Below are 27,888 nucleotides of genomic sequence, written 5' to 3' on the forward strand. Positions count from 1 at the left end.
TCCTAGAACTTTCACATAATTACTCACTTTAGTTTTTCAAACTTTTCATGTGTGCCAACTTAACTTTGACCCTTTTTTTTCTATGGAGGCAAAAGTAAAACTTAATAAATAATGAATCTATTTTTTTCCCTTCATTCTCTTCCAATGCAAACAAGAATTATTGGTTTACAAGTGTGAAAAGATGCACAAAAATACTCAAATTTTATTTATTTTACTTTAGACTTATGTGTTGTCTTAATTAAGATATTCTAGTTGCATCCTTTTCTCACAAGGAAATGGCATGGCGGCAACCTGTTGAAGTGGCCATAAATGTTTTGTTTCCACATATCAAATCACGTCTCCTTATTATAACGAATGATTGAAGGTAGTTGTCCCCACTACGTACTAACGGATAAGGAAGTATCTTTTTAGTGTGTACTGTTAAGATATCAGCACACTGCTAATTTAACCCATGCCTTGTTGCACTATTAAAATTTTCTTCTCATTATTCTCCCATTAATGTGTTTAGATGAAGAAAATAGAGCTTGAATAGGAATGGATTGACCTTGAGGACTGAAGTGAAAACTGTTCAAAAAATAGAAGGTGCTTTTGCATCTATTATCAAAACCCATCTTTCTTATTATTGTAGTCTTTTCCTTTCTTGCACAATCACTTTCGTTAGTATCTTCTTCAACCGCCTCATTATTGACATATATTAAAGATCTTTCTTCTCACTTGTGTTCAAATGTTACAAAGAAAATCGTATATAGTAGCAGAAACTTTACCAGAATAATCAACACTTAAGAGCTTAGATAACATCCCAAAATATTACAAGAATAATAAACTTCACAACTACTTAAGATTGTTTAGCTATCTTTGGCAGAACGATCCAAAGTAAGCTCATTAATTCATTACTACAATATTGAGAGTAGATTGCATTATTTTCCTTTCAAGTTATTTTCTATATCTTTAACATTCACTTCTTATTCATGATGGGATGCAATTGCCATGAGAGGGAATTTTCTGTGACTGCTCAACCCTGTAGTTTCAGTCATGTCCAGTGTCTTATCTCCCACTACTCCACTAGGCACTTCCCAATTAAACTGATGAACAAGGTTTGCTAGGACCAGCTCAATCTCATTCATGGCAAACATTATTCCTGGACAACCCCTCCTTCCTGCTCCAAATGGTATCACTTCAAAATCATGTCCTTTCACATCTATTGAACTATTTAAGAACCTCTCTGGTTCAAACTCTTCAGCTTTGTCCCAATAAGAAGGATCTCTTCCAATTGCCCAAGCATTCACTATTGCTTGTGTACCAGCTGCAATGTCATAGTCCATCACTTTTACATCTTCCATGGATTCCCTTGGAAGCAACAAGGGACCTGGGGGATGTAATCGAAAACTTTCTTTAACCACTGCCTTCAAGTACTGCATGCTACTTAGATCTTCCTCTGTTATGTGAGTTCTACCATTAACCACATTCCTTATCTCACATTTTAACTTCTGCATCACAATTGGGTACCTTAAGAGTTCTGTCATTATCCACTCTAGGATTGAGGAGCTGGTGTCAGTACCTGCCACAAACATATCCTGAAAAAAATACCCATCAACTATCAATTTCATTGTCTATACCTTGAATTTTCCATGAACGAAAATAAACTCAACATGTATTAAGATTTTGTAGATGTGATTTAACTTTTGCTCAGAAAAGTAAGTATATATAGCTTTTGCTAGAGAGATATTAGAAAACTAACTTAGTGTTTGACTCTGCAATAGACTCTACTATGAAGTGAAATTCACGTAAGATTTCTTAAACAAGAAGTAAAACCTAATGAAACAGATTCATTCACTGAAACCCAAATGAGTTCACCAACTAGTTTTCAATCAAAGACATAATTTCTAATATTGTATGAATGTTAGACATACAAAATTAAAGACTAAGCCACTTTGATTTTTAAGATTTGTAAACGCTAGTCACCTTATAATAAAACTTCCACCAAACCTTTTGGTTTAGTCCCTAGCTGATTTGTGAAATCTCTATTACTTTTAGTGTTTTCTCACATCATCTTTGACTTTAAGGATTGAACTGCATGATGCTTCAGCAAAATAAAGATTCTATTAAGTTAGAAAGTAGAGTAGCTGTCTAGAGAATATTAGGAACTAATTAATGAGGGATAACACATTTGTTCTAATCTTGCATACCAGGATCAAAGCCTTTATGGTTGTTCTATCAATCTCAAACCCCGTTGCGTTTTGCTCTTGGATCCTCAGCAAAATGTCAACGAAATCATTCTGCTCTTCATCATCATCACCATGCACATGACGCACTCTCCTACTTACATGCTCATCAAGAACTTGATCAAAAAATTCATCAAGCTGTTTAGCCACTCTCTTTGCCCTACCATACATTCCATTAACGCTTCCCAACCAATCAAGCCAAGGTATGTAGTCCCCTATAACTGAAGCACCCAACAGCTCCATCATCTCATTCATTGGCTCCCAAAGCTTACTCCCTCCTTCTCCACTGTATCTCCTTCCGAGAGCAGCTCTACACACTATGTCATTTGTGAGTGTAGTAAATAAATAACTTAAATTCACAGGCATCAAAGAAGAACAACACTGTTTAATCTCTTCCATCATTAGGGAGATCTCTTCTTCTCTCACTGCACCAAAGGATTGAACCTTTTTGGCACTGAGAAGATGCAAGACACAAATACTCCTTATCTGCCTCCAGTAGTTGCCATATGGAGCAGATGCCACATCTTTGGAATCATATATGATGATATCAGAGATCTTTCGATGTGGTCTGTTGCAGAAGATGTGTTCTTGGGTTTTGAGAACCTCACATGCTGCTTCAGCACTTGAGACAACAAGAACTGGCACCTTCCCAAAGTGAAGCAACATTAAAGGGCCATAGGTTTGAGCAAAGGATTGGAGAGTGTGGTGAGGGAGGGGGCCAAGTTGGTGTAGGTTTCCTATTATTGGAAGCTTTGGAGGAGATGGAGGTAGCTTTTTTGCTGATTTGAACTTCAGTTTGGACAGAAGATTGAAGATGGTGCGAAAGGCTAGTAAGATAAAGAATGGTAGCATGGGAATGAAGAACCACAAGGGAATGGTTCCATTCAGAAAATTCGTCATTGGCTTCTGCTTCAAGATTATGATCACTCGTGGATTTTGTAATAAGGTACTGCTAATGTGTTTGTTTATTTATGGTATGATTGTTCACGAGGAATAATTGAGTTGTTGCGTAGAAAAACTCATGATGGGAATGGTTGACATAGTCCTCATCACTTGGTGTGAATATTACCAACCAACAACAGTAAAACCACACATTACACACTTTAATAAATTAATATTTTATTTTTAATTTTTTCAAAAGAAACTGTTTATAATAATATAATAATATTTTTAATTAAAAAATAAAATAAAAATAATAAATATTAATATCAAATATTAATATACCCATCAATTATAATAATTGACCCATCAATTATAATAATTGACCTATCAATTATTCAATCTCTATTATTTGATATTAAATATATAATTGATTGATATATATATTTAATATCAAATAATAATCAAATAGAAAATTGATAAAAACTTGAATTTAAATTAGTATAAATTTTATATAACATTTTTATAACATAAAAAATTGACTTAAAAAAGTTTCATCATTTTAATCTATCACCATTTTTATTTTGGATATAAAAAAAATATAATAACTTATTTTTAAATTAGATATTTAATAAATGGTAAAATTTTATTTTTAATTTCCTAAAAATATTTATTTATATTTTATCTTTATTATTATGTTAGTTTCTTTAAATAACTTTTCAAGTAATTATAAATCACTAATTCAAGATGTAAATTTAGTTTCACACCATTTAAAAGTATGCTTAGACTCAACTCCTAGATGTAATATTATCCCACACTTATTCTCTTCTTTTATAGAAGTGGGAATTACGCATAACAAAATAACGTTTCGTTTTCCACACATAATTAAGGATCAAGACATAATAAAGAGATTTGTAAAAACTTGCACAACTAACATATAATCACTCTCAATTCACAAAGAGGTCAAACATTTCACCATAGTAAACTAAATGATTAACATGAAACCCAATTTTAATCTTTAAATTAAACAAAAATTATCAACAAGAAACAATAAATAAATATAGATCACTTAAGAGGTGATTCAACCCTTATACAAAAATAAAAAAAATAAGACCTCACATCTCAACCTAATCCAAACTCGCAACGAAACCTATCAATTAATCCTTATTCCAAATAGAACACAACCACAGGAACCCACCCTTAACAACAACTAGAATGTACCATCACAACAAACTCAAAAAACAAAACAAAAAAAAACAAACCACTAAGAAAAATTGTCAACAACAATTAGAGGAACTTATAAAAGATCTTTACAAATAACACAACAGTTGTACAACCCATTATCTAAACAAAATCAAAGGTAACCCTTTTTCACTTCACATATGCTCCTCCTTAGAATTTCTTTATCCTAAAATAAGAGATAAAACCTCCTAAAGAAAACCAACCTTTTACTCCACTTAAGAGAACAAACTGCTTAAAATCCTTCTACAAAACACACAACTTATTCCTTCTTAAACATGGAGTTAGAGACACATACCAAAATAAAGGAGACAAATTTATTTCACATTTTCATATATACCAGAGATTCCAAGCACCAATCAAAATAAGTGAACTCTGCATCTTTTTCTTTACTGGTAATCGAAGCCCAAGTTTTTCTTTGAGCCACTGTAAACACCTCTATATGGTCAACTCTCCCATAATTAAAGACACACATATTCTGATGTTTCCATATTTCATCTACAATTGCAATTCACACCACTCCCCATATTATGGAAATTGGGCCATTAACCTTCATAGGGCAAAACACCATGAAGTGTACCTTGGCATCATAGTGGTTCATCGACAAACACATATCCCAAATTCTCCACGCAACATTACACTTAAAACATAAATGACAAACAGTCTCCTCTTCCTCACCACACAACCCACACAAGCAACTTACCAAGTCTCCTCTTCCTCACCACATAACCCACACAAGCAACTTACCAATAAAACTCTTCGTCTCAACAGATTATCCTTTGTTGTTATGCTATTATTCACACCCTCCCTCCAAGCTGTGATTTATGCAGAAGGAAGAGCCTTTACCTTCCAACACCTCTTAAACAAAGCCCTATACTCACCTCTAACTTTAAAGAATTATAAGATTTCATCGAAAATCTCAGCTGCTTATCATCCCTCCAAATTCAACTATCTGCAACGCTTTCCCCCTCCTCAACAACCTTTATATTTTCCAACAAAAGCAACAACTAACCGACCTAATTCTCTTTCCACACAAACAGATTTCTCCTCCACCCTAACTTCCACTCCCACTTACTATTGTTCCATCTGCTTTGTAATAAAGTACTACCACGATCTGCAACAATCAAATACAATCTTGGGTATTTATACATTAACGCTTCATTATGTACCCACTTATCTTCTCAAAATATGATTTACTTCCCATCCCCAATCGTCCACTCGACTTTATCTTCAGACTCACACCCTAACTATCTGAATTCACTAGTGCAAAAAACGCATACTACAACGACATATTAAGTCGGTTAATTGATAACCAATGTAAATAAAGATGCGATGACATTTTTGTAAATATTTAGGATATATTACACCGGTTGTAAGGACCAATGGGTATACTATGTTCTTTTCAGAGTTAAAAAATAAAGTTTTAAAAAAACTTATTTTGGCGCTAGACATATTACCCGATTGGTTAATCCAACTGGTGTAATATTTCCTTAAGAGTTTAAAAAAAAAAATATTAGTTGAAATTACTCCGTGAGTGTGGTGGTCTATTTATAGGTCACTACAAAAAATATAAAATTATATTGATTTTGATTTTGAAGATATAAAATTATATTTATAGGTCTATTTATGAAGATCGGTCTTCATAAACATTAACAAAATGATATTGATTTTTAATAGTTTTCATTATGCATAATTATATTTAATGATAATATCATGTAACAAAATCAGAGTATCCCGTAACAAAATTATAGTATCATGTAACAAAATCATAATATCAAAAAATTATATAAATAAAACATAGTGGCATTTTTGTAAATATTTGGTATATATTACACCGATTGTTCCTTATAACCGATGTAATATTTTATTTTTAGAGTTAAAAAATAAAATTTTAGAAAAACTTATTTTGGAGCTAGACATATTACACTGGTTGGTTAATCCAACCGCTGTAATGTGTTTATTTACCCTACTTGTTGCCTCGTGCTCTCACTGCTCACACATGCTTAAAGTTATTTCTCTCTTTCTTTTGACTCCAACACAGTTGTCGCGTTGTTGCCACCATTCTGAATCGCTTTGCCACCGTTCTAATTCACTTCTACCACCGCTCTGCACCTCTTACACCACTGCTGCTGACACCACTCACCACCTCCTCCACCTTCCTTTCTTCGTTGCATTCTTTCTTCACTTCTCTTTTCCTCAAATCTACATTTTGTGTTGTCTATTTTCTCGTTTTGCTAACTCTTTTTGAATTTCAAGATGGAACCTATGGACATAGTTGGAAAAGCCAAGGAAGACTCGTTGCTTCCTAAAGGTATCTCACCAGGCCTTTCTTTTCTCAGATTCGTGACTTTAGATTTATGTTTGATGGTAAATGCATTTCTTATTTTGTTTTCATGTCTAAACCAGTGATTATTGCGGTGTTAGCTTGTGTATCACTAATGGTATGTATGAGCAGGGATAAATGTTGTGTTTTATTTTAATAAATTTATAAAAAAAAACTTTAACATATTACACTGGTTGTGGCCTTAACTAGTGTAATATTTCACATATTACACCGTGTTTGTTTCAACCGGTATATGTCCCTTCTGGAGTACATATTTTTTAATATTTTATTCAGAATTTGGTACATATTACACTGATTTTAATTACAACCGGTGTTATATGTGATTGATATTTTATATGGCTTACATCTACATTCATGAAGGAACCAGTGTTACATGTCTCCTAGAATCGATGTTATATGCGTTTTCTGCACTAGTGATTCCATACACTTTTCAGATCTCTCCACCCAAGAGATTCCTTATTATTTATGACCGTACTTTTTAACTCATTCTAGTCTCCCTACTTAGATTCCAAAATTTCTTTCCATAACACACTTTTATCTGTTTTGAGGTTTAGATCCATTTACTTAATAATATTAAATAATCTTACATCTTTTACCACAAATCCACCAACCTCTATGTTTGAAACAATATTAATACAAAGATATGAAGAAAAACCCTTCACATATTCACCTCTCTTTTCCTTAAAATTAAGGACACAACTAGCAAAACTAAAATGATCAGAATTAACATTATCAATAATACATTCAGTATAACCAACGCAAAGTAAAGTAGGTAACAAGATATTATTAACTTTAAAACATTTCAACACAATGGCATCTTTAATACTATTATCTATTACACGCTCTTTAAGATATTACCAATCATGTTTATACATGCAACGAACTAAAACTAAATTATGGTAAAAATATTGGATATTTTATCAAAACAACATGAGCTTTTGGTAAAAAAAAAAATTATTTCATTAAAATAACATTAAAAAAATCATTAAATAACAACTAAATCTAGAGACAAAAGAATTAGTAACTATATTAACTAAGTTAAATATTATTTTAGAGATTAAAAAATTATTAGTATCTAAAATATTTTTTATTATTAAAATATTTTTTATTATTAAAAAAATTATAAAGTAATTTTTAAATTAATATTTAACATTAATTATCAAAATTTTAACTATTAACTATTTTTTATTTAAATTATTCAATTAAAAGAGATAATAACTTGTATTTAAATTAATTTTTTTAATTTATTATATACCTAATTTGAAAAAAAAAACAATAAGTGTAGTCAAATATTAAACCCATAAAAATATTACAAAAAACTAATTAATAATAACATTGAATATAATAATTTATTTATGAAAAATAATTAAAATGATAAACAAATAGAAGCGTAAACACGTTTTTCGTTAAAAAAAAATCAAAAATAGATTTGAAATACGAATATTGATTGATTTTCATCAACTCCAATTTTCTGAATTTAACATATATGTTATTAAACAACCCAGATATTTGTAATTGTCGATGATATAACCAATCAGGAATAAATTATACGCGTGCCACTTTTTTCTAATATAAAACCACTGTAAGTCAAAATCATTATTTTGTCGACAAACAGTGTAATTCAAAATCATTATTTTGTCGACAAAAAGTGTAATTCAAAATAATATAAGATTAATAAATTCAAAAACCAATCAAAATTTATTATATTTTCAATTTTGTGAATCTACTTCTTTTCAATTAATCAATTTATTTCTGTTTTCATCTTAAAAATCAGATCAGTTACGTTACGTGTTTGTGTAGCACACGTATGTAGTTGGGTAACACGTGTGTAGCCGTACTCTTGATCATGAAACACAATTCTGCAAATATGTGATATCAGACAAATGTCATAAATTTTAATTTTAATTTTTCTATCTCATTGTTTATTTATTTTTAAATCCAAATAATTTAGCAGTTCTATTTTTATAATTAACATCCATATAATAAAAATAAAAATAAAAATAAAAATAAAATAAATATTTATTATTATTTTAGAAAAATATTATTAATATTTAAAATAAATGGTTCAATTAAGTCCAACATTGTAGAAAAATAATTGCTGTAAAAATGATAGATTTTAAGAATCAATGCAAATTTAAAATATTTATTTTCAAAAATAGTAAATTTAAAAATCAATTAGAATAAAATTAAAGTTTAAGTATTCTATTTAAAAAATAAGAGTCATTAAAGAAAATGAATATTTAACATCCGATAAAAAAAAAAGACTAAAATAAATATTAATTAATTAATAACATTGAAATGTCTCACACAATTTACTCCCAAATATAAATGCAATTTATTAGTGTTTATTTTTGAACATTGACTCTTAGGACATCGAACTTGGGTTTCCATGTGTTGCTGAACATTCCCTTTACGGGGATGGTGATACTTTAACAACCCACCCAGAGAGTAAAACACATATAATCTACGTACTAATAAATTATTATTTTAATTATATTTATTTTATTTTTTAATTTTAAATATTATTATATTATTATAATTATTTGTTAAATGTGTATGTTTTATATTTTGGTTTTCAAAATAAACTTTTCCTTTTTTCTTTTTGGCTAATTCCTGCACTAATAGTAATATGTGATATTTTTTTCAAATAGCACTATTTTTACATATAACCTATTTATTTTTCTATCTACACTGTATTTTAATTTTTTCTTCATATATCACTATTTTTACTTTTAAATATTTGTAAAATTATAATGAATTTAAATATTTATAAAATTGAAATAGAAAAAAATTTGAAATTTGAAATTTGAAAATTAAAAATTATATATATATATATATAAATTTATGAAGTAATATCAATACAAATAGAATGAAATAAAATATTTTATAGGTATTTTGATGTAAGGTGTTTTGATGTAAATAAATATTATGGATAAAATAAATGTAAATCCTAGAGCGTAAATCTTAAACAGTAAATCCTAATCCTAAAATCCTAAACCATAATCCTAAATCATAAACCTTAAATCCTAAATTCTAAACCATAAACACTAATCTTTAAACCGTAAACCCTAAACATAAACCCTAAACCTTACGTCTTAATCTTAAACCCTAAATCCTAAATCATAAATCAAAAATCCTAAATCCTAAGTCCTAAGAAATTATAAGAAATATTATATAATGATATTTGTTATTATAATTTATGACATATATTTATATATAACTCATTATTTACATAATCTTTCAATTTAAATATATTTTTTTCTTAATTTTTATTTTAAAATTATAATTTATACATTTATTTTTTTATTAAACTTAATAATAAATTTGTTCACTTAATTTTGTTTATTATTACATGCATATCATCATTGAATAACTTAATTTTTATTTATAATTTTTTAAACCATTCAATTAATATATTTTTTTTATAAAATATCCAAATAATTTTAATTAATTTTTACTATTACTTATTTTGATATCTTTTTAATTTTTCTTCTATTTCAATTTTATAAATATTTAAATTTACTATAATTTTATAAATATTTAAAAGTGGAAATAGTGTTGTTTGAGAAAAAAAAAGTCAGAAACGGTGCTAGATAGGGAAATAAAAACAAAAGAGTGTTGGATGGGGAAATAAAAGTGAAAATAGTGTTATTTGAGGAAAAAGTTCGTAATATACACTCAACATCTTAGAAAAATTGACTATTTTGTCCTTAACATTTTGGATGTCTATGTCTGTAACAAAAATAATACATTTTTGGATCTACTCGTCCAAAACTAATAAGTGATTTCTGGATATTATCATTTGTAGTCTTATCAAGATACCCAACAATGATATCTTCGCATAAGAATTTTAAGGGGAGTTTCTTTAAGGTTGTGGTCGGGGAGGAGGGTCATCACTTTTTCTATGATAGTGATTCTCCTCAGTTTCCCTTCTACTAAACTCGTGAACCGGCATGCTTTCACACATGCCCAAGGTCGTCACTAACCTGGGAAGACTTGGAAACTTTGTTCGTTTTAGACAAGCTTCCTCGGAAAATCAATACTCGACAGCTATTGTGAGTTTTCTTATCTCCTAATCGACTTGATGACGTTAAGGGTATGCTTTCGTTTTTATCTTTGCTTTCATCTTTGTTTTTTATGTTTGTTGAGTTGTGCTTTTCGCAACTATCATGGCTTCTGTGACCCGGAAGAACGGAAGCTCTTCTTTAAGGAGCTGTTGAAACAAAGGCATGTTGTTGCCGGCAAGACTCCATTCGTGCAAGCCGAGGTGGTGGAGCCTTTGTGGACGATCCCAGCTGGTGAGACTCGTCCTCCCCTGAACTAGTCGAAGAAAGTTCGACCAGAAAAGAGCACAAGAATTCCTCTCGCCCCCACTCTAATCGGTCCTCTTCGGGAAAATCCCTTAGGAGGCCACAAATCGAAGCTGGGTCGAGTTCAGCTTGGGACTTTCTCGTCCACAACATGTGTCTTGGTGACAAGGTTTCGATTCCTCTGAGCTCGACAGAAAAAGAGAGATTTAGGTCGGCCTCCCCTTTTGAGTTGGCCAACTCGTTTCTAGCGCTGAGTGCTCGAGCCTTCATGCTTGGTAAGCAGATGGGCACAGTACTTAAAGACAAGGAAGGTGTTGACCTGGAGAACCCAAAGACTCAGTTGGTCGAGTGCGCCTCCTCTCTTCAACAAAACAAAGATCTGGTCGTCGAGTAAGCTTGTTTAAAGTTGGAGAATGACGCGCTGCTATTTAAAGAGAGGGTCATGTTGGTCGAAAACAAAGACCTCAAGAAGAATATGACCGACATGACCGTTAACTCTCTGGCCGAGTAGGGGGAAATCGAGCAGCTTCAAGTGTCCTTGCATAAAATGGGTGAAGACCTTCGCCGCACACAAGATTTTGTCCTCCACCAACATGAACTCGGTTTCAAGAAGGCCTTGGAGCTTATGGCATCCCTCTTAATGAAGATAAGTACGATGTCAACAAATATTTTTACAAGGGGGAACTTATGTTTATCACCTGTACTGGTATGGGACAAGACCAAGATGATCGAGACTCGGCCTCCCTGGCCGAGATGACCGAGACCCCCACGGACGGCCTGGCCGACCGACACAGTTAACCATTTACGCTCATACCAAGGTCAGTGAAGCTAAATTACCATTAAGAATTAGATAATGCAACCATAAGTGTGATCCATTCCACTAATCAGACCCAATAAGGTAAGCCCATTAAAATAATATAAATAGCACACATTCCAAGAAGAAAGGTATGTCATTATTACTGTACACACCCGAGTGTCGAATACCCTCTTTACTAACTTGAGCGTCGAAGTGCCTTCTGCAGGTACCTCCCCCATTTGGTATTCACCCAAGACTGAGAGCCTTGGGAGTAGCATGAAGACCAGAAGGATCACAGCAAAGCCTTAGCATCCTTCCCAAAGGAAGGAGGAAGACGAAGCCTTCAATAGTTCTTTAGGTCTCATCTCCCTAGCAGGAACATCACCAACATTCTAGATGACGATGGTGGGAGGAATCTACTTGGTTGGCCACTCCAGGTCCTGATGATGCAGCCGGAAAGGCTTGATGCTCTAGTGACTTAAGTTGAGATTGTTTTTGACGATGATTGAGATGCTATCGGGTTGGTTGGTGGTTTTTGCTTTGTAAGAGGGTTTAAGGCATCCCTCTTAATGAAGATAAGTATGATGTCAACAAAAACTTTTACAAGGGGGAGCTCATGTTTGTCACCGACATTCTGGATGACGATGTTGGGAGGAATGTACTTGGTCGGCCACTCCGGATCCTAACGATGCAGCCAGAAAGGCTTGATGCTTTGGTGACTTAAGTCGAGATTGGTTTTCGCGCATTTTTTTTTACTTTTTGATGATGATTGAGATGATATCAGTTTGGTTGGCGGTTTTTGCTTTGTTAATTTTGTTGTCGCTTTGACGACCTTTGTAAACATGGTGTATTTAAGACAGATTAATCTCTTTTGGCTTAATTTTATTTTTTGTCGATTTTATTTCTTTTTTTGGCGTTTGCTCTGTGTTTGTTATCTAATTGGCGATTATGTTTGCACTTGACGATTTTTCTTTTCTTATCATCTTTTCGGCTAATTACCTTTGACGTTGTCATTATTTGTTTACGCTTACGACTTTGTGGCTGATTATCTTCTCGACTATGTTTTCTCGTAAGAGATCCATTTTTTGGATTCTTCCTTTTATTGTGTTTATTAGTAGGGATCCATTTATGGATTCATCCTTAATCGGTAAGTTAGAGTGGCCACTTGTGGAAGCGTTAATTGGTGCCTCGTTAAAACCCCCCGGGTTGGCTATTCATACCTGGGATAAACCGGTAGTGGAAAAAGAGTGCACTTTTAAAGAATTTTAACTAAATTAAAATTTTAAATGACTAGAGTTCCATGTCCTCGGAATGTGTTTTCCATCCAGCGTTTCTAGTCGGTATGCTCTGTTGTTCAAATTCTCGGTTACTTTGAAAACTGAAAAGTCCTTCCCAGTTGGAGGCGAATTTTCCTTCGACTCTATCCTTCCGAGCATCTCCCTTCATTCTCCATACAAGATCACCGGCTAGGAATGATCTTGGTCTTGTTTTCATGTTGTATATTTGGAAGCTCTTTTCCTGCATGCTTCTTCTCGTATTCCCTCAACTCTTGAATTAGATCGAGCTCTGTCTGAATGCACTCGTCATTCATCTGGAGGTCGGCAATTTTCTAAAATAAATATTTATTATTATTTTAGAAAAATATTATTAATATTTAAAATAAATGGTTCAACTCCAACATAGTAGAAAAATAATTGCTGTAAAAATGATAGATATTAAGAATCAATGCAAATTTAAAATATTTATTTTCAAAAATAGTAAATTTAAAAATCAATTAGAATAAAATTAAAGTTTAAGTATTCTATTTAAAAAAATAAGAGTCATTAAAGAAAATGAATATTTAACATCCGATAAAAAAATAAGACTAAAATCAATATTAATTAATTAATAACATTGAAATGCCTCACACAATTTACTCCCAAATATAAATGCAATTTATTAGTGTTTATTTTTTAACATTGACTCTCAGGACATCGAACTTGGGTTTCCATGTGTTGCTGAACATTCCTTTTACGTACTAATAAATTATTATTTTAATTATATTTATTTTATTTTTTAATTTTAAATATTATTATATTATTATAATTATTTGTTAAATGTGTATGTTTTATTTTTTGGTTTTCAAAATAAACTTTTCCTTTTTTTTTGCTAATTCCTGCACTAATAGTAATATGTGATTTTTTTTTTCAAATAGCACTATTTTTACATATAACCTATTTATTTTTCTATCTAGTACTGTTTTTTTTACTCTTTTTTTATATCATTATTTTTACTTTTAAATATTTGTAAAACTGTAGTGAATTTAAATATTTATAAAATTGAAATAGAAAAATATTTGAAATTTGAAAATTAAAAATTATATATATATATATATATAAATTTATGAAGTAATATCAATACAAATAGAATGAAATAAAATATTTTATATGTATTTTGATATAAGTAAATATTTTGGATAAAATAAATGTAAATCTTAAACCGTAAATCCTAAACCCTAACCCTAAATCCTAAATTCTAAACCATAAACACTAATTTCTAAACCGTAAATTCTAAAACATAAACCCTGAACCTTACATCTTAACCTTAAACCATAAACCCTAAATCATAAACCAAAAATCCTAAACCCTAAGCCCTAAAAAATTATAAGAAATATTGTATAATGATATTTGTTATTATAATTTATGACATATATTTATATATATAACTCATTATTTACATAATCTTTCAATTTAAATATAATTTTTATTTTAAAATTATAATTTATACATTTATTTTTTTATTAAACTTAATAATAAATTTATTCACTTAATTTTGTTTATTATTACATTCATATCATCAATGAATAACTTAATTTTTATTTATAATTTTTTAAACCATTCAATTAATATATTTTTTTTATAAAATATCCAAATAATTTTAATTAATTTTTACTATTACTTATTTTGATATCTTTTTAAATTTTCTTCTATTTCAATTTTAAGAATATTTAAATTTACTACAATTTTATAAATATTTAAAAGTGGAAATAGTGTTATTTGAGGAAAAAAAAAAGTCAGAAACGGTGCTAGATAGGGAAATAAAAACAAAAGAGTGTTGGATGGAGAAATAAAAGTGAAAATAGTGTTATTTGAGGAAAACGTTTGTAATATGCACCCAACATCTTAGAAAAATTGACTATTTTGTCCTTAACATTTTGGATATCTATGTCTGTAACAAAAATAATACATTTTTGGATCTACTCGTCCAGAACTAATAAGTGATTTCCGGATATTATCATCTGTAGTCTTATCAAGACACCCAACAATGACCTCTTCATATAAGAATTTTAAAAGGAGTTTCTTCAAGGTTGTGATCGGGGAGGAGGGTCATCACTTTTTTTATGATGGTGATTGATGTTATTCCAATAGCCACATAGAACAAGATTCTTGACACTTTGAGGAATCACCTTGAGCTGGAAAATGTAGAGGCACTTTCTTAGAAGTTGGATCATAGTTCTAAGATCAAGAACTCACCAAAACAAGTACCAAATCCCAAACTCATTTGGATGAACCAAATATTGTCAAATTGAATCAACAAAGGAGAAGGAAAAGAACAAACCGAACAGAATTGAACTTCAAAACAAAAGAACCGAACAGAATTTAAAAACTAAACAGAAAATAGGTGCTGGAAAATTAAAGGAACCGAAACAAAAACAACTCAAAACTCAAGGCAATAAGAACAAATTGAAGAAGAAGAAAGGAAGGAGAAGAGAATGCTCATGAAGATGGAGGAATGGTTGGATGATCACGCCACTAGAAGAATGGATGCTCCTAGATGAGTGTGGAAGCCGCCACTTGAGGAAACCATGGTCCTTCAAGATAAGACTAGAGAAGAAGCTCAAAGCTCTCCAAATGCTCACTCCAATTTTGGGTATAGTTTCTTTAGATAAAATTCAAATCTCAATTTTACAAAGGAAGCACCTCTATTTATAGCCTAAGGTGCTGAAAAATAGGTGGGAAATTTCAAATAAACTCATTTGAAATTCCCACCAAAAACAAGTCACATGGGAGGTGTGACCTTTTTCTACTATGACACCTCCCAAAAACTACACCTACACCACTCTCCTAAGTCACATGGACAATGTGACTTTATTTTACATTTTCACACACCTTTATTTAATAACCACACCTCCTAAAACTATACAAGAGTATTTCAAAGCTTGGCCTTGCCCCTCATGGGATGGATTTGGGCTCTTTGGGCTTTGGCCTTCTTGGGCTTGGGCTTGGGCTTTGGGCTTGGGCCTCATCTTTATTTTATGTCTTCTTTTAATTTTGAGAAGACTAGAAGGAAGAACTTCAAATGTGAGGGTGGATGTCCTCTTCCTCCATTAATAAAAGCCTCCTTTATTTGATTCTCATCATACTCCTCGAGTTGGAGAGAATTCGTCCACGAATTCTGAATCCCTGCATATAACAAAGTCAGTTTAGTTTTACAATTAAAAGTGGAAGAAAAATGTAAACATGACTTAGCATTTGTAAATAATGGGATTTCAGAAAAGGAGGTTCTATAAATCGACCAAGTTGGAAAAATTTGTTTGGGAATGATGTGATGTTTTGGAAAAAGACCTCTTAAATGGTGACAACCATTAGGAGGTATGAACAAATCATCCCTAACATTTTTTAACCAAGATGGTGGTGAAATAGGAACCTTGGGTAATGAAAAAGATAAGGAAGGAAAACACCTTGGAGGTGAAAGGATAAGACCCATGTCAACTTGGCCTTCTTTGTCTTTTTCTTGTTTACTTGTGGTAGGTGGGTGAGTTAGGTCTTGTTTTACTTTGTTGATCTTTAAGATTTGCTTTTGTGGACAATGAAGAGCTATGTGCCCAAAACTTAAACATTTAAAACATTTGGTATTTGAAGTTTTGGTAGGCGACTTAGGAGTAGAAGGTTTTGTAGTAGAAACGTTTTTTGGAAATATGGTTTGTTTGGAAAAATTGGAAGGAGAATTTTGAGTAGACATTTTGTTGGCATCCTTCCTAGAAGAGTTGTAGAAATCATCATCATGAGTATTTTTGAAAGTTGTTTTCAAAAGATAGGATTCCACCTTGATGGCTTGGCGAAACACTTTCTTTAAAGAAGAGTACTCATTTAATTCTACAATTTCTCTAATATCTCTTCTCAAACCACGTACAAACCATTTTATCTTTGACTCTTCATTAGCATGCATATTCATTTTAGTCAAAGTTGTTTCAAAATCTTTAAAGTATTCTTCTACCATCCTATGTCCTTGAGGAAGCCTTTGGAACTTCAACAAGTGTTCCTTCCTAGAAGGAGGAACAAACCTCGCGCGCATACACTCTTTCAAAGCATTCCAAGAAACCACGGGAGGTTTCTTGCGATACATAATGTCCATTACAATTTTATGCCACCATTCTTTGGCATAGCCCAAAAAGGATAAAGAAACTAATCTAAGTTTTTGGTCATCTTGGACCTTATACACATGAAAATAATGGTCAACCTTAGTCTCCCATTCTAAATACACATTAGGATCACTATCACCATTAAAACTAGGGACTTTTTTACAAGCAATGTTGAACACTTGGTGATATCTTTGGTCACGATTATAGCTCTCTTCATGAGAATGATGGTGATGCCTCCTTCTTCTATGTTCTTCTTCACCAAGGACTGAAGCTTTGGAAGGAGAATGCTGTTTGTAAGATGCACCACTTGAATAGCCAGCCATTTTGCAAATAAAAAACAGCAAACACACAAAAACAGCAAACAAGTTAAAAATTAGCAAAAACAGTGAGCTGTAATGAAACTGCCGAAGTGAACTAAGGCTGAAAAAGATATCACTCTCAAAGAAATAATTTTCTTGCTCCAATCTGATCTTGAGGCCTTGGAATCCTCAAATGAAATATGTCAAAGCAAGCACACCAATCTTAAGAGCAAACCACCACAAAACCAAAGAAACAATAAAGACAAACAAGAAAAGGTATAAGCAAGGAAAAGGTAATTGCAAAAGGAATACTATATGTAAGACAAACTCAAAGAGTAAGAATGAAAGACAATCAAGAAAATAAAGAACTCAATGAGAAAAGTAGGCACACAAAAGAAAACCTAAGGAAAAGCACTAGAGGAGATGAAGAAAACAAAAAATTTAGCTACTGGAAATTTTTTTTTTATGCAAACTGTGTTTGATATTCACTGATTTAACTGGAACGTTGTAGAGCGAACTGGATTATGAAATTTATACCACAGAAACTTCAAGATGTTAACTCAATAATGGCACTGGAATCAATTAAAAACAGTAAGCCAATTGAGAGAAATAAATTTTTTAAAATCACTGCCAGATTACCGTATTTTTTTCGGCAGGAATGTACACTTTTTTTATTTTATTTATCATTTTTTGTGTACTTCATATTTTTGAATGATTCTTTTTTCTATTCTTTTCTAACACTTTGAATATCTCAAATCCAGAATTTCAGAATTTTACAGTACGTAAATCAGTTGCAATAAGGAAAAACAGTAAGCACTCTTTTCAGAAACAGAGGAATCCTAATAGGAATAAAAAACAGAATGATGAACTAGCAAAGACATAATAGAAAATGATGTATTGGAACTTGTATAGGTCTAGAATACAAGTATGAACTCAATGCTAAAAAGAAAATGCTCAAAGGATCAACATCAATTCAGAAAAAATATATGACACCAAAGCAAGAAACAATCAAAACAATAAAAGTACTACTAGAAGTAATGACATATATGGAATAACATGACTAAGACAAAACTTAACAAGATTCAAAAATTAAAAGACACAACACAAATTGTAACAAGTGGAAGGAAGCTTAAGGTAAACTCTAGGAAGGATAATGCCATTCCAAAAGAGCAACCATACTCATAAGAATTATGAGTGCCATAAACCTTTCCACAAACACTTGGAGCAAAAGAAAAACAGCAAGAATACTCAATTAAAATTCTAAAACAGAAACTTAAATTGCAAGAAAAATTAAAGAGCTCTTGAAATAAAGTGCACACAACTCAACAATTAAACAAGAATGAACCTAAGACTCATGATACCACATGATGTGATTCCAATAGCCACATAGAACAAGATTCTTGACACTTTGAGGAATCACCTTGAGCTGGAAAATGTAGAGGCACTTTCTTAGAAGTTGGATCATAGTTCTAAGATCAAGAACTCACCAAAACAAGTACCAAATCCCAAACTCATTTGGATGAACCAAATATTGTCAAATTGAATCAACAAAGGAGAAGGAAAAGAACAAACCGAACAGAATTGAACTTCAAAACAAAAGAACCGAACAGAATTTAAAAACTAAACAGAAAATAGGTGCTGGAAAATTAAAGGAACCGAAACAAAAACAACTCAAAACTCAAGGCAATAAGAACAAATTGAAGAAGAAGAAAGGAAGGAGAAGAGAATGCTCATGAAGATGGAGGAATGGTTGGATGATCACGCCACTAGAAGAATGGATGCTCCTAGATGAGTGTGGAAGCCGCCACTTGAGGAAACCATGGTCCTTCAAGATAAGACTAGAGAAGAAGCTCAAAGCTCTCCAAATGCTCACTCCAATTTTGAGTATAGTTTCTTTAGATAAAATTCAAATCTCAATTTTACAAAGGAAGCACCTCTATTTATAGCCTAAGGTGCTGAAAAATAGGTGGGAAATTTCAAATAAACTCATTTGAAATTCCCACCAAAAACAAGTCACATGGGAGGTGTGACCTTTTTCTACTATGACACCTCCCAAAAACTACACCTACACCACTCTCCTAAGTCACATGGACAATGTGACTTTATTTTACATTTTCACACACCTTTATTTAATAACCACACCTCCTAAAACTATACAAGAGTATTTCAAAGCTTGGCCTTGCCCCTCATGGGATGGATTTGGGCTCTTTGGGCTTTGGCCTTCTTGGGCTTGGGCTTGGGCTTTGGGCTTGGGCCTCATCTTTATTTTATGTCTTCTTTTAATTTTGAGAAGACTAGAAGGAAGAACTTCAAATGTGAGGGTGGATGTCCTCTTCCTCCATTAATAAAAGCCTCCTTTATTTGATTCTCATCAGTGATTCTCCTCGGTTTCCCTTCTACTGGACTATTGAACCAGCACACTTTCGCACATGGCCAAGATCGTCACTAACCTGGGAAGACTTGGAAACTTTGATCGTTTTAGAAAAGCTTCCTCGGAAAATCAATACTCGACAGCTATTGTGAGTTTTCTTATCGCCTACTCGACTTGATGACGTTGAGGGTATGCTTTCGTTTTTATCTTTGCTTTCATCTTTGTTTTTTATGTTTGTTGACTTGTGCTTTTCGCAACTATCATGGCTTTTGTGACCTCGGAAGAAGGGAAGCTCTTCTTCAAGGAACTGTTGAAACAAAGTCATGTTGTTGCCGGCAAGACTTCATTCGTGCAAGCCGATGTGGTGGAGCCATTGCAGACGGTCCCAGCGGGTGAGACTCGTCCTCCCCTAAACCCATCAAAGAAAGTTCGACAAGAAAAGAGCACATGAATTCCTCTCGCCCCACTCTGATAGGTTCTCTTCGGGAAAATCCCATAGGAGGCCACAAATCGAAGCTGGGTCGAGTTCAGCTTGGGACTTTCTCGTCCACGACATGTGTCTTAGTGACAAGGTTTCGATTCCTCTGAGCTCGATAGAAAAAGAGAGATTTAGGTCGGCCTCCCCTTCTGAGTTGGCCAACTAGTTTCTAGCGCTGAGTGCTCGAGCCTTCGTGCTTGGTAAGCAGATGGGTGCAGTACTTAAAGACAAGGAAGATGTTGACATGGAGAACCCGAAGACTCAGTTGGTCGAGTGCGCCTCCTCTCCTCAACAAAACAAAGATATGGTCGTCGAGTAAGCTTGTTTAAAGTTGGAGAATGACGCGCTGCTATTTAAAGAGAGGGCCATGTTGGTCGAAAACAAAGACCTCAAGAAGAATATGACCGACATGACCGTTAACTCTCTGGTCGAGTAGGGGAAAATCGAGCAACTTCAAGTGGCCTTGCATAAAGTGGGTGAAGACTTCGCCGCACACAAGATGTTGTCCTCCACCAACATGAACTCGATTTCCAGAAGGCCCTGGAGCAAGCTATATATTTTTATGGCATCCCTCTTAATGAAGATAAGTGTGATGTCAACAAAGATTTTTACAAGGGGGAACTTATCACTTGTACTGATATGGGACGAGACCGAGATGACCGACACTCGGCCTCCCTGACCGAGATGACCGAGACCCCCACGGACGGTCTGGCCGACCGACACACTTAACCATTTACGCTCATACCAAGGTCAATGAAGCTAAATTACCATTAAGAATTAGATAATGCAACCATAAGTGAGATTCATTCCACTAATCAGGCCCAATAAGGTAAGTCCATTAAAATAATATAAATAGCACACATTCCAAGAAGAAAGGTACGTCATTATTATTGTACACACCCGAGTGTCGAATACCCTCTTTACTAACTTGAGCGTCGGAGTACCTTCTGCAAGTACCTCCCACATTTGGCATTCACCCCGAGACTGAGAGCCGAGGGAGTAGCGTGAAGACCAGAAGGATCACAACAAAGCCTTAGCAACCTGCCCGAAGGAAGGAGGAAGACGAAGCCTAATATAGTTCTCTAGGTCTCATCTCCCTAGCAGGAACATCACCGACATTCTAGATGACAATGGTGAGAGGAATCTACCTGATCGGCCACTCCGGGTCCTGATGATGCAGTCGAAAAGGCTTGATGCTCTAGTTACTTAAGTCGAGATTGGTTTTTGACGATGATTGAGATGCTATCGGGTTGGTTGGCGGTTTTTGCTTTGTACGAGGGTTTAGGGCATCCCTCTTAATGAAGATAAGTGTGATGTCAACAAATATTTTTACAAGGGGGAGCTCATGTTCTGGATGACGATGGTGGGAGGAATCTACTTGGTCGACCACTTTGGATCCTAATGATGCAGCCGGAAAAGCTTGATGCTCTAGTGACTTAAGTCGATATTGGTTTTCTTGCATTTTTTTTTGCTTTTCGATGATGATTGACTTGCTATCAGGTTGGTTGGGAGTTTTTGCTTTGTTAATTTTGTTGTCGCTTTGACGACCTTTGTAAACATGGTGTATTTAAGACAGTTTAATCTCTTTTGGCTTAATTTTATTTTTTGTCAATTTTATTTCTTTTTTTTGGCGTTTGCCCTGTGCTTGTTATGTAGTTGGCGATTATGTTTGCACTTGACGTTTTTTTTTCTTTTCTTATCGTCTTTTCCGCTAATAACCTTTGACGTTGTCATTATTCGTTTACGCTTATGGCTTTGTGGCTGATTATCTTCTCGACTATGTTTTCTCATAAGGGATCCATTTTTTGGATTCTTCCTTTTATCGTGTTTATTAGTAGGGATCAATTTACGGATTCATCCTTAATCGGTAAGTTAGAGTGGCCACTTGTGGAAGCGTCAATTGGTGCCTCATTAAAACCCCCCGGATTGGCTATTCATACCTGGCATAAACCGATAGTGGAAAAAGAGTGCACTTTTAAAGAATTTTAACTAAAGTAAAATTTTAAATGACTAGAGTTCTATGTCATCGGAATGTGTTTTCCGCCCAACATTTCTAGTCATTATGCTCCGTTGTTCAGATTCTCGGTTACTTTGAAAACTAAAAGGTCCTTCCCAGTTGGAGGCGAATTTTCCTTTGACTCTATCCTTCTGAGCATCTCCCTTCATTCTCCATAGAAGATCACCGGCTAGGAATGATCTTGGTCTTGTTTTCGTGTTGTATCTCCAGAAGCTCATTTTCTGCATGCTTCTTCTCGTATTCCCTCAACTCTTGAAGTAGATCGAGCTCTGTCTGAATGCACTCGTCATTCAGTTGGAGGTCGGCAATTTGCTTGCAGATTGTTAATTTTGGGCCTTAACAATTATTATTGTTAATTTTGTGTTTTTAGAGTAAATTATCCGGAGGAAGCATCTACCTTTGTGAATGGGCCAAATATGCAAAAGTCCAAGTTGCTTCTTGAACCAAAACAAGAAACAAATTCTGAGGAGAAGAAAGAGAAAATAAAATCTACAATATCCCAGAAAACAGAATTGGAAGCAAATCTTCTGCAAAATACAAGAATTCTGGAAAGATGGAAACTTGGAAACAGTTAACAAAATATAAACTACAATATTCTCTCAAGATCCTTGGAGCAGAAAAGCCTATAAAAGGACACAAGCATCAAGGAGAAAAGGGGGAGTTTCATAGGATTTTCTTAGTTTATTTTCCTCTTAGTAATTCTTTTGTTTTGCCTCCGCATGGAAGGCTAAACCTTTTTGGTTGATTCCTTTGTAATTTCCCATTGAGTTATGAGGTTTTGTTCAATAAAAGTTTCGATTTTTAATTCTCTATAGCAGTTGTTTTTATTATCTAATCTCCTGGAAAACTGGTTTTTGTGAGAGGTTGTACTTGAACGCATGATTGAGAGTCTTCCTTATCTTAAACTTTGGTTTCTTAGTTAGTTCGCATTGTTCTAATTAATTTCTTGGGCGCATGATTCAAGGGAGAGGAGGTAAGCATTCCCATGGAGTATACGCATGGAACAAAGTGGGTATTGATTAAACTAGTAGACACATGCTTTACTGGTGAGTTTCAGTTGAATCAGATCGGCGCATGTTCAATCTGGTTGAGCTCTGTTGGAGGATTGAGAAAAGATTAATCTTTAGAGAACCTGTGAAGTTTCAATGGTGGAAGAACATGGGATCAACCGTTTTTATATTTGTTATTTTAATCTCTTTTATATTTTCTGCACAACTATCTCAAACCCCCTTTTTATCTTTATTGTTATTGCTAACTTTTATTGCTTGCAGATAGATTTTAAACCCTGATCAACTGATTTTACTATTAGATTCGTTGGGAGACGACTTGGGGACATTTGTCCACAATTATACAATCATCTCTCTAGTGTTACACAAGTCTACGCTAGAATCATATTAATTTGACAACAAAACGATAGCTATCAGGGTGGAAAAACCTCTTTTGTAGAGATCTTGTCCAATTAAGATGAACCGCGAAAGCTTTTGTCGTAGGGTGGGATCAGTTATTTCCCTGCAAGCATCTCAGTCTTCAACAACCTTCTTCATTGTGGTCAGCCATTCCGGGGATATTGTTTTCGTGCTTATGAATTCTTCCAATTTTACGGAGCCTTCGATCAGACTCTGCCGAATTACCGAGCTAAGCTTTCCCTTTCCTTTATCGCTTGCCAAATTGGAGAGGATGTTGACCTGCGTGTTCTCTTCCCTTGGTATGTGTCGCACCTCTAGTTCTTCAAAACTGGTCATCAAGGCGGATACTCTATGAAAGTAACTTAACATGAGTGGGTCTTTAATCTGGTATTCCTTGTTGACGATTAATTGGGGGTCACTTCAGCACTTCAATTTTCGTGCTTCCGTGTCCTTCGCGAGTAGAATGCCTTCCACCGAAGCTTCGTATTCAGCCTGGTTATTGGATGCCTTGAAATTGAAATTCAATAATTGCTCTATTTTGATACTCCCCGACCCGGCTCCTTCCCCAATTTTGTTGGACGAGCCGTCCACATACAATATCCACCACTTCTTGGTGGTTGGGTTGTCCTAAAGTTCCAAAATGATATCGGCTAAGCATTGGGATTTGATTGGTCCCTTGGGCTCATACTTGATTCAAAACTCTAATAGCACGACCAACCACACTACCATTCTTCACGCCAACTGGGGTTTCTGGAGGACCTTGTTGATAGGACAATTAGTTTTGATGATGATCTTGTAACTTTGGAAGTAATGCCTTAACCTCCAATATGTATGTACTAACGCCAAAACAACCTTCTCGATCATTTTCTACCGAGTCTATGGATCTTGCAGTACTCGGCTGACAAAATAGATGGGTTTTTGTTCAGTTGTTCCCTACACGATCGTTACAATGATAACTTTAGCTGACACGACCAAGTACACGAGCAGGGGCTCTCCTTCCTTCGACTTACTAAGGGTAAGAGGTGTGGCCAGGCCTTGCTTCATGGCAATTAAGGCGTTCTCGCATGCTTTGTTCCACTTAAACTTGTCTGCTTTCTTCATTATTTTAGTATGGGTTTTATTCGCTCCGCTAACTTGGGCAACAATCAAGACAAAGTTGTTAGGCAACCGACAAACATTTGTTCCTCCTTAAGGTTCTGAGGGCTCCTCATCTCTTCTAGGGCCTTACACTTGTCGGGATTGGCCTTGATTTCTCATCTCTGAGTAGAAATCCCATAAACTTTCCCCCTTCTACTCCAAACATGCATTTTTTAGGGTAGAGTCTCATGTTGAAATCATGCAATCTTTCGAAAACTTCCAGCAGGTTCCTGACATGCTTCTCAGGGCTTTCAGATTTGACAATCATGTCATCAACATAAACCTCTACGTTGCAGTCAATTCGTTCCTTGAATATTCGATCCATTAACCTTTGGTAAGTGGCTCTTACATTATTCAAATCGAACAACATTACCTCGTAACAAAAAATTCCCCTGTCGGTCATAAAGGTTGTCTTCGACTTATCGGCCTCATGCATGGGAATCTAGTTGTACCCTAAATAAGCATCCAAAAAGCTCATGACACTATGCCCTGTTGCAACGTCCACTAACCTATCTGTATTAGGAAAAGGGTATGCATCCTTAGGGCAGGCTTTATTCAGGTCCGTGTAGTCAATGCAAATGCGCCATTGCCCATTACTCTTTTTCACCAAGACGATGTTAGCTAGCTAGGTAGTGTATTCCACCTCATGTATTAATCTAGCCTGTTTAAGTTTGTTGACCTATGCTTCAGCCGCCAATCTCCTTTCTTCACCTAACATTCTTTTCCTTTGCACTACCAGTTTTGCATCTCGGCACACCGAAAACATGTGTGACATCACCCGTGGGTCAATTCCCAGCATGTCAACTACCGCCCACGTGAATAGATCTTTGTTCGTGACAAACATCCGTGATCTTTCGCCTATCTTCCCCCTCCAGACTGGCACTGATTCACATGTTTTGTTCGGGCTTTTTCAATTTGCATAGGAACAATTTCGTCTTTTGGTTCTACCCGCGATTCATAATTGGTCGCAGATCCAACGGATAACGAATTTAAGTCTTTCTTACGCAGGACATACCTCGGTAAGATTCTCAAGCTTGCCGAATAGCATTCCCTGGCCATTTTTTAATGCGCCTTTACCCTTGTTACTCTTCCATCCTTGGCTGGGAACTTCATGGTCAAGTGTGGCATCGACACGATAACTCCCAGTCGATTCAACAATGGTCTTCCTAACAACGCGTTATATGATGTGTCGGCATCAACAATCAAGTAACAGATCTTAACGGTTTTTTGCTTCTTTTCTTCTCCAAACTTGGTGTATAAGTCCACGCAGCCTTTTGTATCCACCCTCTCCCCTAAGAACTCAATGATCTGCTCGTCGTGTGGGACGACCTCGTCTAGAGAAATTCCCATTTTCTAGAAGGTCTTAAGAAAAAGGACATCTATCGAGCTTCCTTGATCGACTAGGGTTTTCATGACGGTGTAGTTCGCTACTTCAATTGTGATTACCATGGGATCATTCTGATCCGTGTCTATCCCCTTGAAGCCTTCATCAATGAAGGTTATCGGTGGCATGGTGCGCCTGCTTCTTCCGATGAAGTTGACAGAAATGAGACTTCGTACATGGCACTTCCGGGAGGAATACGATGTTCCTCCCCCTGCAAACCCGTCGACTATCGTGTTAATAACTCTTTTGGGTGGACCGTTAGCTCCTCTCCCCCTATCGTCCTTGTGTTTCGGTGTTCATGATCTTGGGCGGTAACCCTTTTGGTTGGCTCCGGATTCTCACCCATCATACTTCCTCTATTTTTCCCCTCCTTTCGCACAAAATGTCTCAGGTATCCGCCCCACACTAGTTCTTCGATCTTATCTTTTAATACAACACATTCCTCAGTTGTATGACTAAAATTTCGGTGGTAAAGGCAATGTCGGGTTTGGTCTGCATTGGGAGGAATAGGGGTTCTCTTGAATGGTAGTATTAAGTCGGCATTCAAGGCCTCGTCAAGGACTCTTGTCATTTCAACAGTCAAGGTCCAGGTTTTTCTTCATCATTTCGTTCTCGGCCTTCAAAGTTTCTATCTATTCTCTGTTCTTTTCTTTCATGTTCTCGAGTTCTTTCTTCATGGCTAGAATCATGGTTATCGAGTCTGCAATTGGTTCTTCATTCTGCCTGATGTTTCCTATCATACACCTGGTGGTTACCATGTGGTTTTCAATAGGTTTTTCTTTTAGCCCCACGGTGGGCGCTAAAAATGTTCTTACAATTTCTCTGAGACTGACTGTCCCCTATCGAACTGCTTCAGTCTTCTCTTCAACTTTTACCATTCTCCTTGGATATCCAAGAGGGTAAGGTACTTGCAAAGATACTCCGACGCTCAAGTTAGATGTGGTCAATTTAGAAGAGGTCAATTTAAGTGGTCTAGTTCGAAGCTCAAAATGACATTACCCTTCACCATAAGGATCCCCTCTTATTTATACTATTCTAGTGGGTCTTATCCTATCATAAGGATTAAGGCAGACCCAATGAACATTTAATTACACTTTATAACCCCTAAGCGAGATTAACACTCTTAACCCTGTGACGTGGATATTGCTTTTCACCGAGAGGTCACTAGGCCGTCTGGGTAACCGACTACTCGGGCTTTCGGTTTCCATTGGGCAGAAGCTTTGATGACAAATACTTTGAAGAGTTCCAATAGGGCTTTATTTCCATGGGAGAGTCATGTGCTTTCCATTTGTCTCCAACTTGTTCAACGATGCTGATTGAAAACCAAACGCGTGACTCTTGTCAGTTTTTGGCAGAACGCTGGTTTTAACTAAGTAGAAGCCTTGTTGATGAGTGACGTGAGTTGATTTTAGGATTGCACATTTTTATGGGTTGCTCTTTTGTTTATGATTTTTGGATTAGCAATTATGATGATAAGCTCAAAGAAGATTGCCACTTGAGGTGCACCACATCTAAGATAAGACCCAAGAACAATTTAGGAGACAAAGCTCACTAATCACTCAAGCAGAGTTTCTCTTCTATATTCAAATTCAAGTGTCAAAATAC

General features: G+C 34.7%; 1 protein-coding gene across 1 annotated transcript; it reads right to left on the reverse strand.

The window, feature by feature from the left end:
• Window positions 1-759: 759 nt before the first annotated feature.
• On the reverse strand, window positions 760-3,205 carry LOC137837660 (cytochrome P450 736A117-like). Its single transcript, XM_068646754.1, has 2 exons — window positions 2,187-3,205; window positions 760-1,574 (listed from the first exon to the last, which is right to left on the reverse strand). The coding sequence occupies exons 1-2, from the start codon at window positions 3,120-3,122 to the stop codon at window positions 963-965; spliced, it is 1,548 nt and encodes a 515-aa protein (XP_068502855.1). The 5' UTR covers window positions 3,123-3,205; the 3' UTR covers window positions 760-962.
• Window positions 3,206-27,888: the final 24,683 nt, after the last annotated feature.

This window comes from Phaseolus vulgaris, chromosome 4 (genome assembly GCF_000499845.2).
Source record: "Phaseolus vulgaris cultivar G19833 chromosome 4, P. vulgaris v2.0, whole genome shotgun sequence".
Taxonomy (NCBI): domain Eukaryota; kingdom Viridiplantae; phylum Streptophyta; class Magnoliopsida; order Fabales; family Fabaceae; genus Phaseolus; species Phaseolus vulgaris.

Coding starts and splice junctions, on each gene's coding strand:
- LOC137837660 (XM_068646754.1), bottom strand. CDS start 3,122: ATGACGAATTTTCTGAATGGAACCATTCCCTTGTGGTTCTTCATTCCC. Junction 1,575..2,186: donor CCATAAAGGCTTTGATCCTG/GTATGCAAGATT, acceptor TATTTTTTTCAG/GATATGTTTGTGGCAGGTAC.